Source organism: Dermacentor andersoni, chromosome 6 (assembly GCF_023375885.2).
Source record: "Dermacentor andersoni chromosome 6, qqDerAnde1_hic_scaffold, whole genome shotgun sequence".
NCBI lineage: Eukaryota > Metazoa > Arthropoda > Arachnida > Ixodida > Ixodidae > Dermacentor > Dermacentor andersoni.
The window spans coordinates 36,538,013-36,560,818 of NC_092819.1; the positions used below are offsets into that span (position 1 = coordinate 36,538,013).

At 48.2% G+C, this 22,806-nt stretch overlaps 1 protein-coding gene across 1 annotated transcript in view; it reads right to left on the minus strand.

Moving 5' to 3' along the window:
• Shal (Potassium voltage-gated channel protein Shal) overlaps positions 1–22,806 on the minus strand; it is a 254,023-nt gene that overhangs the window by 19,663 nt on the left and 211,554 nt on the right. The window contains exons 2-4 of the mRNA XM_050170617.2: positions 15,099–15,261; positions 13,947–14,129; positions 11,550–11,705 (exon numbers count right to left, since the gene is read on the minus strand). Coding sequence (XP_050026574.1) covers positions 11,550–11,705; positions 13,947–14,129; positions 15,099–15,261 — 502 coding nt within the window. The remainder of the gene's footprint in view (positions 1–11,549; positions 11,706–13,946; positions 14,130–15,098; positions 15,262–22,806) is intronic.

The window sequence follows — 22,806 nt, forward strand, 5'->3', positions numbered from 1 at the left end:
TCTGGGTGTCAAGTATAGGTAAAGAAACCCAAAACCTATAAGCGAATAAACGTTGTCCTTGAGATACTCATAGAGACGCCACAGACCGTCGAGCTCAATTTCTTATAACGGCTGCGTCCTCCACGAAGGTGCACGGAACTAAGGAGATGCCGCGCAGACACGAGCGAGGATAAGCCAGCGCGCGCCACTGGCTGTGTGGCACCGAGCGCGTGGAAGTACGCAGCCGCGGACGCGACCCGTTAGCGGCCTGCAGGACGGAGAAGCTTCGATCGAAGCGGGAGCCAAAGCAGGGCGCTACGGGAAAATGCTACAGCGCGGCTTATCGTGGTGTGACGCCTCGTGGCGAAGCACGACGCCATCGAAGTGTCTCTGGAAAAACCGGCGTCTCTCTGGACGGGGCGAGATCGCGACAAGCGCACTGCTTGTTAAAGGTCTCGACATTGCGTGCTAAGTTCGTCTTGCGCAAGACTACAGCGTTGAGCTGAAGCGAAAAAAAAAGAATGCAAAAGCCCGGCATCTCAAAAGCTCGGCGACAAAAGCCAGTGCGCAGCGGAAAGTAAACTAAAGGCGGAACGACATCGGCTGCGAAGACAGCAGCCAACAAGGCACGACAAAATTCAGGCGAGGATGTGTGCTTGTACGCAATGCCTGGAATAATGCAGGCACAGAGACGGCGTGGGACGGCATCGCCTTGCACTCTGTCCAATCGAGAAAGGGAATACAATCCTCAGGACGGTTTCGTGGAAAAAGCGCGTTCAGAGAAAAATCGAACGGCTATCCTATAGTCTAGCACCTGTGAGAATACGGGATAGATGGATCTTGAACTGCATCCTTAGCTTCGGTAGAAAAAAGAAAGAAAGAAAGGAAGAATGGCGGAGACCGGTAGCCGGGTCACAATATCATCTTGGCGCCTTAAAGCCGAAGACACATAGCTATGTGAGGGTCGAATCAGCTGAACAAAAGCAAGAATGAGAGAAGGGCGGAGACGACAATGCTGGCGAGCTTACTGTACAATGGCCCCAGACGCGAGCGCGGTCGAAAGCGTCAGTGGCGAAAGCTAGGATAGCGCCAAAAGTAGTTTCTCTGACCGCCTCCTCTGGCGCCGGCGTTAATATCTCGCTCCCTTGTGTCGGCGTGGAACAGAACAAACACCGCGCAAACGACACGGCGTTCCCAAAAACGCGCGAGCCTCCTGCTTGCGTATGTGAGCAACAACAAAAGGCGGGGCGGCAACGGCGGCGGCGAGAAGAGGCGTCGCTGCGCCGCCTGGCGTTCGCCCCCGGAAGAAAAAAATGGGAGCGCGTTTTCCGAGAAGCCAAAAGAGGGCGGCGTCTCGCGGTGGCCGCCGTGCTGTGCGGTGGAGACGTCGTGTGCATTGTGTGCGATACGACCGCATAGACGCGCTCCTTCACAGAGACGCCGTTCATGAACAATGCCAAAGAGAAAGAGACTCAGAAAGGGAGAAAGAAAGCGGAAATTACGTTCGCCAGTAGCGGGAATGAAGCGAATGAGGACGCCATGCGGGGCTCAGCTAAATCGCTGCTCACCTCAGCTCGCATTGGCAAAACCGTCGAGCGCCCGCCTAACACACTCAGGCGCAAATTGTCTCTTATTTTTGGCTGCCCTGGAGATGGGCACGACCCGCTCTACTACAGCACCGTCTTTCTTTTTCATCAAGCCCGTCGGCCTCGCGATGCACCGAGACGCGGAATGAAAGAGACTGCTGCCCAGAACAGTTTCTGCGAACCCGCAACGATAAGGCTCATTCAGTGAGTGTACAGACCGGAAAGTGTATAAAGCTGGCGATTATAAAGAGAGCACCGACGGAGGTGGACCGGAAGGATCTTGCGAGCCTTGCCGATCGCTCCGCTAAGATGGCCGCGACGCGGCGGGCTAAGGGCCCTGCAGTCTTTCGTTGAACACGTGTCTCGAATATATCGTTATAAAACTTAGCGCGTGCATTGCGCTACAGAATGTTGCGTATATGCGAACAGTGCGCTGTTTGCGATAAGCTTGTACGGGCAGGTAGGACTTCGCACTTATATAATAGCACTTATAAGTAAACTTACGTATCTAGGTGCGCCTACCTATTGCAAAGCATTCTGTGCAGAGAATATTAGTTTGCGCTGCGTTTAGAACATATTTTATTTTTTCTTTGAGGGCGCTTTAGCGGTCCGTAAGGCCGCGGTTTTAAACGCCGGCTCATTTAGCACGCGCTATAAAAATATCGTTTCGCCACAAATGTAGGAGACAGAACTTAGCATGCAATGTCGGGCGCATTTCCAGGACACGCGAAAGCTGGGTAAAACACAGGGTGTCAACTGAAAGCAGCTGGTGCGGTCATCAGTTGTCACGCTCATCTGTGGACTCCTACAGCATTCAGAACGGGGTCGCGACATGACATGCCTTTGACAAGCGCTTTCGTACTCGCATGTTTCAATTTGTGCATGTGCATGTGTGTGTGGGCTGTGACTGAGTATCGTCCTGATGTTTTTTTTGTTCCATTTATATAGCAAAAATGGAACGCGCCTTTGTGCTGCACTGTTTGCGGCCTCGAAGCTGAAAATATGGCCAGGCACTATAATTCAATAAACGTATATACTAAATATATCTACTGGCTGCTTAAGCGTGGGCAGCTGTGACTATACATAAAGTGTCACCTCAAGTCGACCTATCTGCCAAAGCAGCGCGACGTTAAATCGACGCAAAATTTTGACTCGCATGGTTTTGAATTTCGCGCGTTGGCTGTGACGCGCGACGTCATAGGCGTCATTCGATTTCCTGTGGTTTTTTGCTTCATGTGACTTTCCTTGCACATTTTTCGTACTATTCTAACAAATTGCAGCTTTTTAGACTAGCTGTGTGTGGCATTTGTTTGTTTGCAAACAGACACAAGAAAACGAGCTCCATATGACGTCGTGCCATCCCTACCCAGCCGCGTGGATTCAAGTTTCGTATTCGAGAAATACAACCGTTAATGAGAGTGACCGCGGTCAGTTTCTGCCTGCAAAGAAATAGCTGCCTGCAAAAAAAACGCGCACGGTATGTGAATATTGAAAGCGATGCGCGTCCGACGGGGGCTAACGAGGAACCGTTAAGCAAAGCTCGAGTAAAGGAATTTATATTAAACATTTCTCAACCGCGTTTGGCTTGCACGATCCATGTTATTTTTCTTCTTCCCCTAACAATGACTAACTGCAAGATAACCTCCTGGCCGCGAGACAGCAGTTTCGGTGACGAATTCTCAGCGAAGAAGATTACAATTTTGATTTCCACAAGGACCGTACACGCCTTCAGTTCTGTTCGATTCCGTACTATGGCTTGCTAGTTTACGTAAGTAAACTTGTTTTTAAAGAAATAAAGCCGTTTGCGCGTATGATTACGCGTGCTGGTTCTTTCTTTCTTTCTTTCTTTCTTTTTTTCTTTCTTTCTTTCTTTCTTTCTTTTTTTTTGTCTTGAGAAGGACAAAACATGGTGTTACTCGGACTGACTCAAAGGTAGCGGACTCTTCTTTAATGTAAACGTCATTTACACGTATTGTTCCTCTGAGTCCCACAGAACACTTCTGCCCTTCTGACAAGGGTTTGGTTTCAGCTCGTAGCTGACGCTATCAGGCCGCTTGTTTTCTTTGCGTCGCTGTGAACGAGCGAGTGTGACGTATTGGATACTGACAGTATCACGTGTAGTCCAAGGACAAATAAGTAAAAGGAACAGGTGTTCTACGCTTTATCATGTACCAGGAAAAGTCCCTTGAGCAAAACTTACCCCGAAGCGACATTTATTCTGCCTCATCCCGATTAAAGTTTGTTTAACCACATGCGTAAAAATTTTGCAGTGGTGAATACTATACAGGTGCCTTTAATGGATGGATGAATGGACGGGCGTTTGGATAGTCTTTCTGTTTGTTTGGGCCATTTCTTTTCAATGTGAACAAGGCTCTTGCATGGGAGCCGAAACATAATTAAGTAAATTTTATATTGAATGACGCAGTGTTCTTTAAGTACCTTTTTGCTGCCTCTGACCAAGGCAGTTAATTAAGAGTAGACAAATTAGTTTCCATTGGTCAGCAGCCTCTAAGAAACAAAGCACATGACGTAACACCTATGGTCATGACGTAAGACATACACTAATGGTCTGTGACGTAACAAAAACCATTAGATGCCGTGTGCCCAATGTAGTTTGTTTGACCTCATGCACGATAGTTATGCGGCGGTGCACGCTCTACAGGTTTGAAGTACACTCGCGTGTTTTTGCGGTTGGTTACGTTAACGGCGTTTTAAACGTTTTATTGAGTAACAATTCTTATTTTTTTATTTTTCTCATAATTTGACTCGCTAGCAAGATGAAACATTGAATTCTAAGGGTAAGCGCAATGGAAAGATTACTTCACACCAACCGTTTTCATAGGAATAATACGATGAATGTTAAATTCGTGGGCAAATAGATATCGATAACTTTGTGATTGTCGTTTCTGGATAACGCTCAATGCTTTCATTTCTTCCCTAATGCTGCTTTACGCTAGCACCTGCAAGTCAAGTAAACTGCCAGCACCTTACTGAAAGCACTGAGCGTTCGCTGTGCAAAAGTCACATGCAGTTGTCCAAAATCATGTTGCTAACATGGCTAGATGGCTGTCTATGTAGGAGTTGGCTAGGTATGATTCTATTAGGATAAATACCGCGTATAATACTGGATACCCGATAATTACCGGATAAATTACCGGTTAAATTAGCGAGTATGAGAATTTCCGCTTAATAGAAGAGTTTCTTAAAACTGATTGCACGTTACGCACGTCCTATATTTATGTTCGGTGCTTACGGTGCCAGTGCTCGCCTGTCTCGACCGACTTGTGACGCCGTACAAAATGACATCGTAAAACTGAAAGTGCTTCGAGCACACTTCGAATGGTATAATTGGCAAGCGCCAATTTATACCGACACATTCCTTGGCTGCAAGTGTCAACGACCCTCCGGGTAAGCAATGCTGGAGTGAGAATCACGGAACCTGCGATACTCTGTCCGGTACGCGCGACTTTTACGATTCACCTGACCATAGCCACGGAAGAGCTTTCACCTGGACATTCATTTGCCTACGCTGTCGCATCAGTCTGTCGGCAAAGCTATCAGGAAGGAGCTCGGGAATACATTTTGAACGGTAGACGCGAAGGTGGGAATAGGGGCTCGACACGGACGCAATTTCGAGAGAAAAAGAAAGATGGACGGTTTCTCGCGTGACAAACGTTGCTATAAGTTCTGCCGGTGGTGGCACATGCTCTTGCATTACACAATGAACGAAGCACGTCTTTCACGTCGAAATACGCGAAAACGTGCGCAGGCCTCGTGAAAACAGACTAGAAGAAATGTTGCAGAAATGCTGAATCACCGTGTCACTTTGTCGCGTGCCCGACACAACCTGTTCTGAATCTGACGCACAAATGCCTAAAAAAACAAGAACGTAAGAATGAGTTGAACAAGTCTCTCATAGACTGCATGGCATAACATTAAGCCATGATTCCGCGTGACAACGGGAGAAACAAGGACAAGAGAGCCGACGACACAGGATGTGCGCGTTTGCGTATTTCATACTGTTAACTTGTTCATAACACAAAACATAACCAAGGCAACGTCTCGCTGAGGCCTCAACGTTTGAGAAGGTTTTCCAAGGCTATTTGCATGGACAACGACGACTGTATCTTCACAGTCGGCGGCTTACGGTGATTGTGCCGTAGACGTGAATGTGTGCGTGCCCGTGTGTTTCGTCAATCATATGTGCGCCCAAGAAGTGTGGCGGCGTGTTCGTGATGTCATTCAGGTGCGCGCTGAGCGAGTGTGAACTGGTGGCGTCATTCAGATGTGCAGTGTGTCTGACTGCGGGTTAGTGACGTGGTTCCAATGTGCGGCGTGAGTTTAACTTTGCATTGGTGATGTCATTCAGGTGTGAGCTCGGTCAGTGTGACCCTTGCCGATGCCCAGGCCTGCACAGCTGCTTCTCGTATCACCTCGTTTTAACTCTTATATTAAAGCATGGTCCAGTGCCAAAGGAAGTTGGGTTGGCGACATTGTAATTACGCTAAATGTTGACGAGTGAAGCAAACAATAAGGGAGAAGTGATTGCAAACTGTGAGAGAAAACTTTTTTTTGAGACTTCGATATTGGAAAGGTCAGTGTAACTTCAATACGAAAACAAATCCTCAAATTACTTTCATTTCTAAATTCCCCTCTGGGGCTATAATTGAAGGCTCTTATGTAATAAGAGCCTTCAATTTAGGAGCCCTTGACAACTATCAATAGGCATCGTTAAGTGCATTTAGTTCGCACAGTGGTGATACTTGCAACTCTAACTGTTCAATATAACCATCGATCAACATATAGTGACTAGTTTCGTTGAGTCACTACGGAAGAGATTATTGTTGCTTCCAGCATAATAAATGACGTTCACTCGACGTCGCAAGGCAACGTGGCATGTTTCGATGCCGGAAGCGATGCGCTCTACGTCCGCCAATCGGAGTCTGGAACGCTTGAAAACAGCTAAGCGGTGATTGGAATACAAGGAGGCAGCAGTGACCGAACCCGGGTGCAACGGTGACGGCAGCGGAGAGTGAAGAATCGCGTGCGGTGGCCGCGCATTTTACTCACGCAAAGCTGGACGACCCAGCGCGTTCTCCAGTGGCGTCCGACGGGAAACAGGCGGATACGGCGCACCTGCATCTGCCGAGGAGATCGGCCAGTGTCAGCGACAGAAGAGACGACGGCACTACACGTGCGTTCAAGCGCGAAACCTCCCCGCGGTGCAGTGGTCGCAGTTGGAGTTCCGGGTGACCTTTCGTTTTAAAGAATCAGGTGCGAAAAAAAATTTCACACGTGGTTCTGGAGATAACGAGAAACCCATTGCTTACGGCGTGCATGCCCTGACGTACCATAAAACGGAAAAAAAAGTTTGCAAGGATTGCTCTTTCTGAGTAGCGCAGGTTTTGAAACGACACATGGTGCGACGACATTAGGGAGGGGCCGGCGCCTTGGAACCTGTCTCGTTAACTGTCAGGAGCAATATAGCCGACCGTAGCCAACGGCTGCGACATTAGCGGCCGCCGTATTCAACGCAGGCTATCCTAAGTTAGTCACTGAACGAGAGCCGCGTTTATGGGATGAAATTATCTGGATAATGATCTCGAGTGCAACTTTCCACTGCAGCTGCCTTAGCACGTGGGCACCGCTATATATATGTGGGCCGCTAAAAGACGTCACTCGACACGGTGTAGACTGCTTTGCGAAGCGTTTTCTTGAAAGGTTGAACTTGGCTTTATATCGGAAAAAACCAAATAGCTTTACCTTGCGGCGCGTACTAAGCTCAGATGAGTCTCATTCGTGCGACGTCCGAGATACGGGAAATAGTCAAAGGTCCATACTACAAATCTTATTACTGCTCCGCGAGTGGCTCGAACGTGATATATCTCGCCAGTGGGTCACATAACAAGAAAGAAAAGTGTCCCGGCACGCAAAGACAAAACATACCAACTGGTACGTGGGACTCAAGTGCTCGAAGACAATGAGGGCTCAGTTGGTTCGTTCTATAGCTTTATAGCATAACGTAACGGCGAAGGTGCAAATGCACCACGCTGCTGTCGTATGCTAAGTCACGCGGACGGTTTTCTTTGAGGATAAAAAACTTGGCTTTCGTACCACTAAAGGCCTGCAGCTAGGTCGAACTTACTTCTTGAGCAAGCTCGTGGAGCCGTGTCGTCGTATACCACAGTTACACATGTCTTATAAAAGGGCTGCTGCCGTTTTTCGAAATTCTGTCCGTGGACAGGATGCCTGTCCGTGATGGAGCGCTGACCATTCCTGCTTGTCTGTGTGTGGCTACAGATTGAAAATGTGTTATGTCCGCTTGCATCAATTTCTCTTTCTCTTTTACCCTGTCCCTCGTTGTAATGTGGTTGATCGACGTCACACTTGGTTAGCTTCCCTTTATTTCCTTTTGCCATTTCCTCAGGAGTTGTGGCCGGAGCTGCAGAACAGTCTAAACCGGCCTCTTTCTTTAAACCAGGGAACACAAGATTAGCACATGCCAATTTCCCGTGCTCTGCGGAAGATGAACTGATTCTGTTTCCTACGAATCGTCGGCTCAGGAATCACATTTTCTGTGCCCTTAGATAGGGTTAGCCAAGCTTGAAGCAATTAGGTGATGCGGCATGGCGCGCAAGTGGAGAACCACAGCTTTATGGACAATCGCTTAGATAAATCATATTCGTCGCCTTCTTTACTACGGTCAGCGATCATTAGCAGCGATTGGCAGACGTCCCGTAAGCTGCGTTAGCGTCTAACTGGATGCCTGAACTTAAAGTTAAGAAGGGAGAATGTAAAGTTCTTAGTTTTTATCACGGTTCCCAGCGAGAGACAGACTTTTAAAGATGTGGCGCACCTAATGTTCCTTGTATAAAAAAAGACGTCATAATTGAAGGGGCGCTTGAAGATAGCTTTAATTTCACTCGCTCCTATTATAAGCAAGACTTCTGCAGTAGAATATCTAGTTTAAGTTATCAAACTTATTTTTACTTATAATAAAGGCAGTTGTAAGGGCTCGCAAACAAGCGAGAACAAATTTTGTGTCTTTTTGTTGGAAATGTGTAGTGACTTCAGTCTATATATGTGAATTTGAAGCACCCAAGTAAATACATCAGGGATGGCTTGTTACAGAAGAGCTCATCATATTATTTGAGAGCGGCAGCTAAACAATGAAGTTTTACATGTTAAAGCCATCGGCTGCCTTTCTTCCTTCTTTCTTTCTTGCGACTGATTGTCCCCCAAGCTTAGAAATACCCGTCTAGTTTGCAACTATAGCATTTTAATAAGTTTTCGAGAACTCTCTACTTTGGTAAGCTCCAGCAAGCTATTGCACGCAGTGGACGGCTACTGCTTGAGAGAGTAACAGGCCGCGAGTCGCAAGCAGACATTTATAATACGCCCACGTGGCTCGCCAGTCAGCAATAACTTAGTTCCGGGAATGGCAGCGCATTGTTTGCCACCGATGTATGAAAAATGCCGAAGGCTATTCCAGCTTAATGTAACAATGCGCCGCGGCTTGGCTGTACAGCTTGTGCTCCCGCATGGGCGTGGTTGAAAGACAGGGCGGGGCAAAGTAGGAAAATAACATCGGTAACTTGGCCGCACCTCTATGTCTACAAGTGCGTTCATTACGTCAAATGTTGCACTGTACACAGCTAATCACAACCTATCTCGCATAGTGAACTACGACCGTCTGCCGATTGTACTGTGGTGCAAGTGCAGACCCAAGACGCGCAGTTAGCAAATGTTAAAGTTCACCTCGCCACTCCTATTCGCCTTGGTGTGCGTTACGGCACCCGGACCGTCGTCAGCGGAACGAAATTTGGCGTCGTTTTTTCCCCATGCGGCGTGCCACGCAAACGAGTTTTAAGCGCAGTGCTGCTTTACACTGATTGAAGTTTTGGGAGAATCACATTATAACAACGAAATTGTCTTCTATAGCTTGAAGTGAAAGGAATATTTGAGAGTGCTTGTTTTTGGATTTTCATCGGGTTTCTAGGTGTGAGCTTATAATCAGGAAGCACTATAACAACACTGATGAAACTGCATACAAGCGCGTTTTCACACGATTATATGTGCCGTCTAGCAGCTCGCGGACTCAAGCATTCGCATAGCACATGGTAGATGAAGCGACGAAGCAAGAAAAATAAGTATGCAAGAGGGCGGAAAACGCGATACAAGAGAAAACTGACTTTGTTTTTGTGACGCTTGTTTCGCACTATTCGGTTTTGCCCTGAAGATTCTGAACGCTCATTTCTGGCTAACCCGTCTAAACACTGCGATAATGTGATCAGCGCAATGGTCACGGCGCCGCGAATTTGTCAGTTCATTCGGAACGACTGCGAGAAGGATTTACCGTGATGCATTTGGGCTTACTCAGTGCGCGAACTGCGAAGATGACGCATTGTTACGTTTGACGTGTGACTTCAACGCAAAGTGATTGTATACGCACGGAGTGATTAGGCCGACGTGACCTGCCGATTAAAAAAAAAAAGAGTGACCGACACATGGTCAAAATGAGACCCTTATCTGAGACCTTCAATACCGCTCACAAATTCGTTTCATCGTAGAGTTATACACAGTCGTAATTACCAATACTATATATAAGCTACTAAAATTGCTTAAACGTATCTATTGAGGTTACTTCCGGCAATGCGATGTGATAATGTTACGCTTTCTTTTTCTCTCGCTGAGCTGGAGACGAACGGTTATAGGGGTGTAGGTGTATGAACAAAAAGTGACTTAAGCATTTTTCCCGCCTGTGTTTCTGTGTTACTAGCGTGAGTTTAAGTGAAAAGGGATGTTTTATGTTATGCTTGCGTTATAAGAATTGTACGACTGGTGCAACAGATGAAATGTAGCCATAAAGTGCACGGAAAAGGTCCGGTGTGCGCTTTCATATCCGCAGACACTGCATCAGATAAATAATTACTGAAGAAGTATGGAGACTGATGCTTACGCGTATGTACGGTAAAAAAAAAAAGACAGAAAAAAAAAGAACCAAAGAGATCAGAAGAAGGCCCCTCAGAGGAGTGCTCAGAAAAGAGGCAGCTATTGTCGCTACATCAAAGGTGAAAGCAATCTCTCTGGCTTTGGTGCATCGAATACGCATTGTTTTCGTTTGCCGCGCCACGGGAATGTGTGAAGTCGGTGCGAATTCCGAGCGCCGCCATAGTCCAGATCGAAACGCTAGTGAGACCAGCTTCACTGTAAACCTTCGATGACGTGGTAGCGCAACGGTTTCGTCTTCGCGCCCGATGTAGTCGGAATGATCAGCGATAAGCTTTCGGCACGGTGTCGCAGCACAGGAATCTTCGCAGGCGGCAAAGAGCGCAACCGGCTGATGGGCAAAGTGCCGCCGTCTTGTTTCGCGTAGCCATTCACAACACCTCCTCCTATTGGGACGAACAGCGGACGAGATGGGCGATATCCTTGCTTTCACTCCGAAGCGACGTCGATGTGGTACTGAAAAGTGAGGTATATGAGACACGTAAGTCGCGGGGCAGCACTAGCACACGCTGCGAGCCGCATGTTCAACGCGTGGTTTTGTTATCAGGGCGTTGTCGGCCACCAGAGGTGTTGTTTCGCAGTCATTGGGAGAGGGACGGTCTACGTCCGGATCGCAGTTCGAGCGGAACTGAAGGGTCGAAACCGACATAAACAGGAAAGCATGCGGGTTTATACGTATTCGACGGGGCTCAGTTCTATAGTTGGGTAGCAAGGAAAAAAAAAAAAAAACGTGCACAGGCAGAATATAGGAGCAGGCATGACTGGAGCCGTGGAATGTTAGAGTGTCTTGCACGATAGCAATAACCGTATGTTCGCACGAAAAAAGGCCTACTATTCGCCCAAGAAAAATATGCGTTTCTGTGAAGGAAGAGGCTGATCGTGCTGGGACCCGTCGTCGGGGATGGGACGAGTCTGCAGAGCAGCAGCTGCGACCAGCGGGGCACAGGCGGACTGGGGCACTGAGTGGGCTCTGACCTGGTACTTCTTTTTGGAGCACCTTCGGCCACAGCAGGACTGGAGCAGCGACTTGTCCTCCGAGCCCACGGACGGCACTGGCGACAGCGGCGGTGTCGAAGATGGACGGTTCGGTTGCCCGTTGTAGGGCACCTCGAGCTCCACGAACTCCCGGTCCTGCCGGTGTTCAGCGTATGCAAAAGCGCCAGCGTCATTGTACTTTACACACAGACAGTCGCAGAAGTGCTCGCAGCTTAACAACTGGACACAGACACGCAAGCTAGAAAACCGGCCAGAGAGCAGAAGACGTCAGCTGGCGGTGTGACTCTAGTCGTAACAGCAGACATTCGTTGGTATGCAATTACGTCATTGTCGTGAAGGATATGCCTGTAGAAAATTAGGGTTAAGAAAGCGAAACCAAAGGGGCCAATAATTAGTGAAAGACCCGATACACAGAGAGCGAAACATTGTTGCCAAGAACGCAATTTTATGCGAAACACAAGAAACCACGAGTAGAGCGCTTGTATAAAGAACGATAAATGCAATTTTCAGAAATACAGGAGAAATACAAGACTAGAACGCCAAGTTACGATATTCTATTTAATATTTAGGGGAAGGTAATGAACTTGGAATGGTAATGTAATGCCTAGAACACTACCATAGACTAACAGAGTCCACACGGCTGCGCACAATAGGTAAACAGTGGACCTGCAACTAAGAACAGAGCCGGACTTGTTTGTCCAACCTGCGCTGACGTGCCACGCGCTGCAAATTAGAAGGCATCGCGTGGTCAGGGCAACCGTACAACAGCGAAGGTTCCGCGCGAACACAGGCACGCGCCCGGGCGTGCACGTTATAGCGCACCAATCTCCCAATTTCCTTAATGTGTGTCCGGCGGTACCACAGCCATAACATTTGGTTTTATTTGCGCGAGGGTAGCACCTGGATACTAAAAAAAAAACGCCAACCAGAAACCTGAGCGGACTGTGGCGTTCTCAGACCTTGCCTACTCTGTAGCGCAATCAGTCACCACTGATATTTCGCACTCGTACACTTAATGTAAGAAAAGCAAATCACAGCACTATACACGAATCCAGGTGCACTCACGCGGAATTAAAAAGGTTGCCCGCTCTCTCTTAAAACTTAAGAAGTCCATTCGTAAAAACTGGCTGATGGGAAACGCTTATTGCACAATTTGTTCCAGCTGAACAGGTGGGTTAGTAGCGTTGGTGCTACTTACTAGCGGCGATATTCCGCAAGATTGTAGTAGGTATAGCTGTCTTCCGCGAATGCACTTTAATGAGCGCGCTCCAGAACAATCTTGAAGTATTGCAATAGATGAACCCGTACATTGTGAGAGTGATTTTGTCCGTTATGCGTCAACTGTTCCCCATTTACTGTTCTCTTTGGCACTGGTAAATTTTGTGAATTTGCTTGTAAGAGGTCAAATTGCACTCAACATTCGGTGCTGTGTATTTACGACTGCAGAATACGCCGTAATTCAAAATTCTCTGTTAGCACAGCGCCATCTCTCGAAAAAGAAGACGCTACGCTGCTCAAGAATTTATGCGGAGTGTCAATGAAGCGCAGTGAGCACTTCTGCCAAGGGGCTGCGCTGTCATGGACAGGTAATGTGTCATGGCAGCACCGGAATATTTCATTTAGATTGATGTATCAAATGTGCAGAATGCCTAAAGGACAAATATCTTCTATCAGCTAACTAACAACAAGATACCGAGAGATAGAGAGAGAGAGAGAGAGGCAGAGAAAGAACGCTGCTCCACGCGTTCCCTCCGAAACCGGTTCCATTGGCTGGGTATTTTTGGCAGATATACATTAAAAACCCACATCTGAGGCGGCCTTCCAGTTTTGTTTAATTTTTGAGAGAAGCTGTACAGGGGCTAACAACGTTTCTTGTATACTATTCGGCCACAGACGGATACTCGGCCATTTAGTACAACAAATACTGGAATCGAATACGACACGAATAACAAACACTGTTCGATTTGTATTCGAAATTTCGAAAATTGGTACACCCCTTCGATAACAGACGTTAACGCAATGTAGCGCCGCGCTCTCCAAGGAGCGTTGAAAAAACCGGCCGCACTGAAGACCGTTTTCAGAAGCCAAGATCCTTGGACCATGGCCATGCGCGCGTCATTGGCGCAGAAAGCAACGCGAGCGTTGTTACAGTTCTTCAAATCGACAGGTCTCTGCGGCCGTTTGTAGACTCGGTGCGCACGTTCAAGTGTGCATCAAATTTAGTACGCTTGCCAGCACCGTTTCCCTCCTTAATCCCCTCTTCCCCACTGCAGCGCAGCAAACCGGACTAGCGTCTGTTAATCTACCTGCATTTCCTTGCGTCTCTCTCTCTCTCTCTCAACGTAATGCGATGGGAATGCGCGAAAGTGCACGTACCGTGGTCTTTTCTAGACACCGCAGCAGGTGGTGGTGTTGCAGCTCGAAGATGTCCTCGGGGCTGTCGTCCAGATCCTGGCCGCTCTCCTGGGCCGCCAGGCGCGCTTCCACCGCTTTCTTTTTGCTCACGAACGCCGCGCCGCTGGTCGCCTTGGCTATGCGGATTCGCGCCATCCGGGCTTTCTGCGATGTGCAAAACACCGCAAGTTCGCTACCTTGCAACGAGGCCTCGCACTGGCGCGTAAAGGTGTGCCCAAATGATACGAGCTAGGTAGAGCCTCGAGTGACACCTGGAGATGGCGATAGTGATCCCGCCCCCTTAAGTTGCCCGAGCACGCTTTTCAAACTAAAGTGACCATCTCAGGAACCCAGGTCCTTTCTGGAGTCACAGAACGTGCAGTTGAAGAAAGCCTTTAGCGAGTTAAGACTAGTGAGAGGGGCTTAAGTAACTTAGCTATGCGAACAAGGGCTTCTTCTAACATTGTCATTGCAGAACGGTGTACACGCAAGAACACGATCGCGGAACGCATTCGCTAGACGTACGACACATATCTGTCAACTTTAAGTCGTAAAACGCTAATTCGAAGGTTATAGGGCAAGTTATCAGACAGGCTCAAGATATTAGGAAGATTCGCCCACAAGGGCTATACTCCTCAGCGCTGGCTGCTGCTTGACTGACAGCGTGAATTGAGCGAGGCAGTAGATCTGCAAAGAGCCCGTCAGGTGTCTAACACTTCTCTCTATTGTATATACTGAGATCGGGCGAACGGAAACAGGTACGTGTGGTAGCGGTCGCGGCGATGTTGCGAGAAACAGATTTAGCCTCGTAGTCTCTACCCGAAAATTGTTTGCCCGAACGCCTCTTAGTTGCGCAGACACCTTCTCAATTTCGCATGTCAGCGCCGTGCTTGCCACATCAGCATTCTTCTCAGCGCTCGAAAAATCTAACAGAGAAGCAAGGTTCGGAACTTTGCTTTCATTTAAAAAGCTCTTAATTAATTTTATGTGTGACACATCTCTCTGTGCTTCGCTCCTAGTTGACGCTCAAGTCTTGGCCGTAGGCCTGAGAAAGAAACTGTTGGCCTGTCACTGCAACGTGGTCATCACGCATAGGAAAGCATATTGAAAGCAGGAGACAAGACGGTGGCGTACCTTCTGGGCTTTCCTCTTGTCAGCCCTCTGGCTTTGGTGGTATATGCGGGAGAAGTTAGACACGATGACTGGTACAGGAAGTGCAATGACAAGTACTCCGCTTAGGGAGCACACGCCTCCGACGATCTTGCCCGTAATCGTGTCGGGTACCATGTCCCCGTACCTGCGTGGTAAAAGCGTCCACCTTGAAGTTGCACAGAAGTGGGGACATAGGCAGTAAGAGCTCAATTCTCATAGTGACCTAGAGTTGCGCTGTTAACCTTCTTTCCGGCTCACAATCATTCTGAAGAAATTGAATAGCGCACGCACGCACGCACGCACGCACGCACTGAAAATAAAATTGAGTTTAAGCACTTATACTCGTAAATTCACTGTTCCCCCCAAAAGTCCTGAAAGGTTTGAACGGATGTAGCCTCACTTTATTGGGACACGAAGTTCCCCTCATAGCTGAGGTCACCCTGGATTTCTAAGCACGTAAATTACAATATTTTTTTCTTTATTCATAAAAGAAAAGGAAAACAATCGGAAGCGTTAACACATCGAAATATTGATTTATACCAGCTTGGGGTCATTAATATGCACGTGAATATCATTTTTCAAACTTACTCAGCTATCAAAATGTCACCGGGAACGGAACCCGCGGGCCCCTTGCTAAACAGCAGAACGTCATAGCAAGCTATGGCCTCGCATATCACAGCTACAAAAGGCCACAAAAGCGCTGCTGCGATATTTGAAAGCGACCGGATTGAGTCAGCGTCTGTGATCCGGACTGAGCGACCGACTGATATCTCCAGTGGACTTTCTCTCCTTTTTTTTATCTTTCCTTCCCCCTTTCCCTTTCCCCAGTGTAGGGTAGCCAACCGGGCTCAGTCCTGGTTAACCTCCCTACCTTTCATTTATCATTTTCTCTCTCTCTCTCTCTCTCTCTCTCTCTCTCTCATAGCAAGCTAAGCCAATGTGGCGGGAGGCAATTGTCGTGCAGCATGCGTGTAACGGTAACCTATTTGAGTACCGGGCGTCGAGTCATCATGCCAGGTCGTCGTTTTTTCTTCGCCTCTGTGTCTTACTTTTGCGCAACCCGAAGCCGTTCCGTGCTTCTGGGCTTCTGAGGGCGTTACTCGACCGCTGGCGCCGGCTACGACACACCCGCGGTAGCAGCGCTTGCACAGCACCGAAAGAAGTCGAGCGGGAAATGTGCTCGCTTGCCACTCAGCTCGCGCCCTTTTCTCCACTTCGTTTGACGAACAGAAACTAAAATAATATACGGAAGTCGGAACCACCGCTCCCGCTAACCGAGCCACGTGGGAGAAATAAGAAATAAAAATGAAAAGTAAGACAGCATACAAAATAAAGAACCGCGACGAGTACTGTTGGCACTGATCAAGAATAGCAGCGAAGCCTGGACGCAGTAGTATACGGCGAGTTCTCTCGCAGAAAGGGAGGTGGGAAGGGAGCCGTGAAGCGCGCTGTCCGCGGTGACTTCGCCGCAAGGCAGCGGAGACGAGCGGGAGAGTATATGGTGCGGCGCGGGCTCTCTTGAAGTGGCCCTCGTATACAGTCGCCGGCAGGAGCGCCCTTCTTTGCCAGCGCGCGAGGGCGACGGGGGGGCACGGACCGTGCGGCCGGCCCAACCCCCTCCGGCATCGAGCGTTCAAAAAGATCGATCCACCGCCAGAGGCCCGACGACGAGAGAAGCCCGTCGCTGGAAAGCGAGCAGCCTGCCCCGGCCGCCGGCCACCCCCCTCCCCCGCCCCCACCTCACCAAGGTCGCGCCAGCTTGAGCCGCAACTGCGCGTCCAATTGCGGCTACGCACGCTCGAGCCCTACAACGACGGGGCGGCTGCAGCGCGGGTACTGCAGGTATCGAGCGGCCCATTCCAGGACCGTGGCTGCTGCTGGCCAGGCGGAGTTCTTACCTCCCTTTTATTTTCTTTTTCGCCAAAACGTGGTCCAGCAGGGGCATGGGCGGACCGCGTAGTTAGTGCTACTGAAGTTCGGTCATAACACAGCGTTCAGAAGTCGGCGGACGGGCGAGCGAAGGAAGTATTCGATTCCGTGGCGCGGTCAAAAGGTGTATATACGCATCAGACGCTGTGGGCATGCGCAAAAGCTCCAAAGGTTGCTTCGCGGAAACTAGGAGGACGCTAGTGCGTGCCAGGTATATCAGCGTGTTGGCCGTGAGAGAGTTCCAGCTCGGAATCAGAAAGATTTAGCTAGGGGGTCAGGTCGAGAGGTTGGAAGCACGTGCTTCCGGTTACGCCATTTCGCTACTCTATGGGCGAGCGCCGGAAGTGCTGAGAATTACTCCGAAAAGAAATGTTCATAAACGAAGGGAAAAAAAGAAAATAAACAAACACAATTATTCTCTGAAACCAGCTCAATTGAAAAGCTAGATCAGTTAGCGAAAGAACTGAAACTACAGCAGCTGAAGATGCGAGCCAACACAGGACAACCCTTTTCTGGCTGCATGCGTCCACAGAGTGGAAGACAAGAACGGTCGAAAAAAGAAAGGATGCCGTAAGGCAGGCGACGCTCGAGACGGGCCGAAATTACGTCGAAGATACTTTCCACGTGTTCGCCTGCTAAACTTTTAGAGAAAACGTACTACACATCCGTACCAAACCTGTGCGCTTTTTGCCCCAAGAACGTACCGTGATTCAAGAAGAACCGAGTGAGGCACACTCTGTGTGGAGCGTGCCAGCGCTTCCGTCTTTCAGCGATGCCTTTATTTATGCGCGAAACGTGTGACGCGTCACCGGCCTCGCTTCCTCTCTCCCACCACGTCCTGCTTTCTGTCTTCTCTACTGAAATAGGATTCGAGCACTGGCGTCTTTCTCTCCTCGTCGTCTGCACACGAACATTTGTCTTCAGCTAGTTTAGCTGTCGCAAGGCAGCCATGGACTCAACGGGGGACACGTGGAAAAAAAGAAATAAGAAGATCGTTAATCTATATTACGCTTCCAGCGCGGAAATTTGCGGCCTAATGTGAACGCAATGATACGTTGTCCAAACAAGAAAGAATGAATAAAGGTGGAGAATTCGTGCTTTTTTTTTCTCTCTCTCTCAAGAAAGCGCCGCAGTTCGGGCCAAATATAGGCTTTAAAAAGAAAGAAAGAAAGAACGAAAGAAAGAAAGAAAAAAATAGGATTACTTCCCTTCGTGTGCTGGCAGAACGGTACCAATGGAACGAGTCGCGCAAAACAAAGTAAGCAAGCTGGACTGCGCTGACTCACAAACGAAGTTTATTGGAGAATAAGGCATATAGGCGCCGTCCGTCTCGCGTGAATAGTGATACAAACGAAGGAAAAAGCATCACAAAGGGCACAAATGATCAACCGCACAACTTTTTACCGCACGACGACTATCTGTGCATGTCACCCAAGTTTTCTGTAAAGATAAAACATAAGAGGAAAGACAGGGAGCCGGAAGTCTGGTTTGCTATAATTTACATTGGAAACAGATCAAGCGATAAAAAAGAAAAACAGAAAAGAAAAAAGGAACAATAAGGACAAACGATCAGAACATTGGACGTACACCGCTAGGTGCACAAGGTGACATAGACGGGCACTCGGATCGGAACCTTTCTAGAACTCCAGTAGCACGTAATTTGCTTTTTGTGCCAGTGGTGGATGTAGCCATGGTTGTAGGATCGTCGCCGCGGTAAACGGCTTTAAGGTGCAGATCGTTCTTTATCTATCGAGATCACTACAGAACTGATTCTGCAAGTTGCACATCGACACTGATGTGTGGTGGCTCTCCGATATCTCTCTAATGTCGTTATGCTTCCTTGTTAAAAAAGTTCACTGCTTACTCGAAACACTCAGCTAATTTGCCACACCCTACGGTGCTGTGCTGGCTTTGATTATCAATTTTCACATGGTCTCGCACAGAGCGCATAGTCTTTCAACCTTGTTATTGAGAGTGCATCGTCGGCGGAGCCCTCTGTGCCAGGAAAACTAAAAATCGCAGTTCAGGAGGCGAGAACTGCGGCGTCTGAGAAATGTATAAGGCCTCAGACTTCCCCCGAGAAACGTTATGGAAGTCGCAATAGAAGGAATATTGACGCTAGCACTTGTCGACGCCGGCGCTGCACTTTCAGCGATAGATGCCCGCATTTGCCGTAAAATAGGAAAAGTGACGACGACGCTTTCTGGACTGCCAACGCGCTGCACGTCGAGCCATCCCGCGACTGCACCACTCGTGTCGTCAATCAGGAGGTCGTGTACGTCATCGAATTCATCGTGCAGCCATCGTGTTCTCATGACGTCACGACGGTGTGTGTCGCTGCCGCTCTACAACACGAATAAACCCCCTTTTACAAGAGCAGTTTCCAGATTCTTGAGATTCGCCTGGAAAATTTTGATCCAAGAGATGCTGTCAATGTAGCACACCTTACTCTTCTTGTCTACAAGTGATGCCAATATTTTCAGAGGCAGGGTAAAGATTAGTGACAATGAAAGTTAATTACGAGCAGACTTATCACACATTTTAGATGTCTGTTCCTGTTTTACTACTGAACATGTTAACACGCCCGTTGTCCTTTCAGGCCATATGTATTCTAGCTTCTTCGAGCTTGAGAGCTCGTCAAAAACAGCCTCTGGCGAGGAAAATAAAGAACGCACGTACTCAGACTTACGCAACACGCACAATCACGCGCGCTCTTGAGAAAAAGAGATTAAAACAGAAAATATCGACGCTTCAATTTCAATGACTACACGAATGCCTGGAAATGCAATGCACTTTTCATGCCAAGTACTACATTTTCGCATTCCATCAACGAGGCAGTTGAATGGCTTAGTTATGCGAGTTAAGTTAATTTCTGTGTCCACACCGTACAATAACCTACACCCTTGAAAGTGAATAAGCGTATAAATGAATCAGCATCTCACACCCTTACCCCCAAAAGGGTGCAAAGGTGTGAATTATGGATCGATTTGGTACCGGGTGTAAAACATTAGTTTTAGGCCGCTAGCACACCATATGTACCGATACTGGGAAAATATACAAAATATTTGCGAAAATATTAAGCAACTCTCAACTCTACTCCTCAAGAGCACATGAGCGCGGGCGAGTTATTGTTTGCGAAAAATAAATAATAGAATGAACGTAATGCAAGATGAGTCAGGTGTAGCGTACCCGACACAGGAAACAACAGCGATACAGACACGGCGCTTTGTGTCTTTTTTCGGGCGCATTATACCCAAGGCCTCCAGTGTGACGTAACAAACCCAACATGCAACCCTAGTGAACGCAATGCAGTAAGCAACGCTCAAATAAGATTGTTATGTCCAATGTTATTCGACAACAACAATAATAATAAACTGTTGATTATAGTGACCAGGAACCGCTACGGAGCCTCCGTACTGGTGCACTTAAAAAGTGCAGAGACAAAATGTACAGAGAAGACGAATGTGGCAGACTAAACAATGCGAGATAGAGAATCAAATAGGGAAACCGAAAATGAGGAGGGGAGCGTAAAAGGGAGTTAACGATATGATATCGTTAACTACGTATATACGAAACACAGGAAATTTCAGAGTTCAGGAAACGAACTCTGAAGTATGTCAATACAGGTACAATACCTATTACATGTCCTTTTTTTTTTTTTTTTTTGAGTCGAACCATAGGGCAGTCTTTAATGCAACAAGACAGCGCAGAAAATGCGGAGTGATGCCTGGTATACTTTTGCTGCACGGAAAATTACACGTGATGAAGAAGCTTTGGGCAATGCATAATGCCATGGGCTGCCTTATGATCCACATCAGATTCGATTTAGTCGTGCCTAATGCTCCGAAGAATACGCTCGCATGACAATGAGAGACGGCGTTGGGTCCGTGCGGGGGAATAATTTAAGCCACCTGGTTGGGTTTCTCTAATGGTATTCGAAGTACGTAACTTAGTGGAGGGTTTTCAAACCTCAGGAGGCTATAACGAGGCAGGAGTGCCATTGTGGATATCATAAAATTTGGTCACAATGTCCGATTCCGCCGCATTCGCGCTTTGAGGCCATGTGGACCTTTCTGAGCTGTGAACATTTGGGAAATTCGACAATATAGCTGAATTTCAGTGTCCGGTCAGAAACGAAGCTGTAGTAGAACTCGCATTTTGGATCTCAGAATCGTAATGCTGGACGCAATGGAGCTTTTGTATCATGAATGCTACGAGTTTGACATGCTAGTTGCTGTCGCGGCTAATACCTGTCTTCTTGCAGAATAAAGGTAATGTAATTTAGTAAGGGAAGCTCCCCTTAAGAAATTATCAGTTACAGTAGATGCCACTCACTCACTCACTGACTGACTGACTCACTCACTCACTCACTCACTCACTCACTCACTCACTCACTCACTCACTCACTCACTCACTCACTCACTCACTCACTCACTCACTCACTCACTCACTCACTCACTCACTCACTCACTCACTCACTCACTCACTCACTCACTCACTCACTCACTCACTCACTCACTCACTCGGTCTCAAGCTCCGAGTGATCTCCTAAGTGCCTTTTCAGTTTAACCGTCAGTCCTACGGCATGAATCGGGTGTTGCAGCTGACATGTATGCGCCAGGTCCTTTCCAATGAACTCCAGCAGGGATTTAGGTGAACTCTATAAATAGACAGATGCTGGACGATCGGAGGCGTTTTTAAAAGCTAATAGTTTTCTTTGGCTCTTTCGTGTGATTGGTGGTCGGTGGTTGGCTGTCGATGGTGGTCAGACTTTCACTGCTCATACAAGGTCGCCGAAGCAAGGAACACGTGCTCTCTCCCGACCGAGCTCTTTCAGACGCGCATGCTGTCGCTCGGCAGCTTTGGGGCGTTTGAAGATTTACAGGTTTACCTTCCACTCCGGCACTAGCACCGCTGGAGACAATACACGATAAGGATCGGCCTATACACATGGCCACCTGTACTACCGCTAAAGCTGTGCTTGCTAACGACTATGTTATCTACTGAGTTACGCAATGAATAAGAAACGCTACCTAAATATCCCCCCTGCAACAGAGAGATATATACAACACCTTTAAGCCCATCATTCCTTTGTTAAAACGGATAGCTTTCTAAAAGCGTTCGGCGATTCGCTTACTCTAACAAGAGCCGTCGATGGTTTCTGCCTAATTGTCTTTCGGAACATCTAAATTGAGTAGCCAGAAGTGCGTTACTGGCAACGTCTCCGTAATCGACGCTCCATTTCAACAGACCTACCTGTACGCTTAGACATCTCTTCAAATAGCGACGCTTGCGAAAGATTACGCTCAAAAAAAGAAAGACAGAAAAAGAAAATAAATTAATAGCAGACTGGAGCTAGTCGGCTCCCAAGTAGAGAAAGACGGCGTCCTAACCGTTTCCCACTCGAGCCTCTCGTCGCGCTTACAGGCTGCGTGCGCCATTGCGCGATGGCCGGCTCTACGTTTATGGAGGGTGGGGGGAACCGACAGACGGCGCTGCCTTCGCGACACGAGTGGCCATTTCGGGGGAAGCGCTCGTTACGGCGCCATCTACGAGTGTCAACCGCTTATGGGCCGACGACGACGCGAACGGGCCACCAGTGCGGTGTCGCTCGCTCGCGAGGCGAAAAGCCTGAACGAGCGGCCGTTATGCCATCTGGCAGGCCACTACGACGGTCGATTAATGCCGTCGCGCGCGCCGCTATGCCGAAGGGGCTATGGCGAGTCGAACGAAAAAAAAAAAAATGGCGCGGAATCTTTTG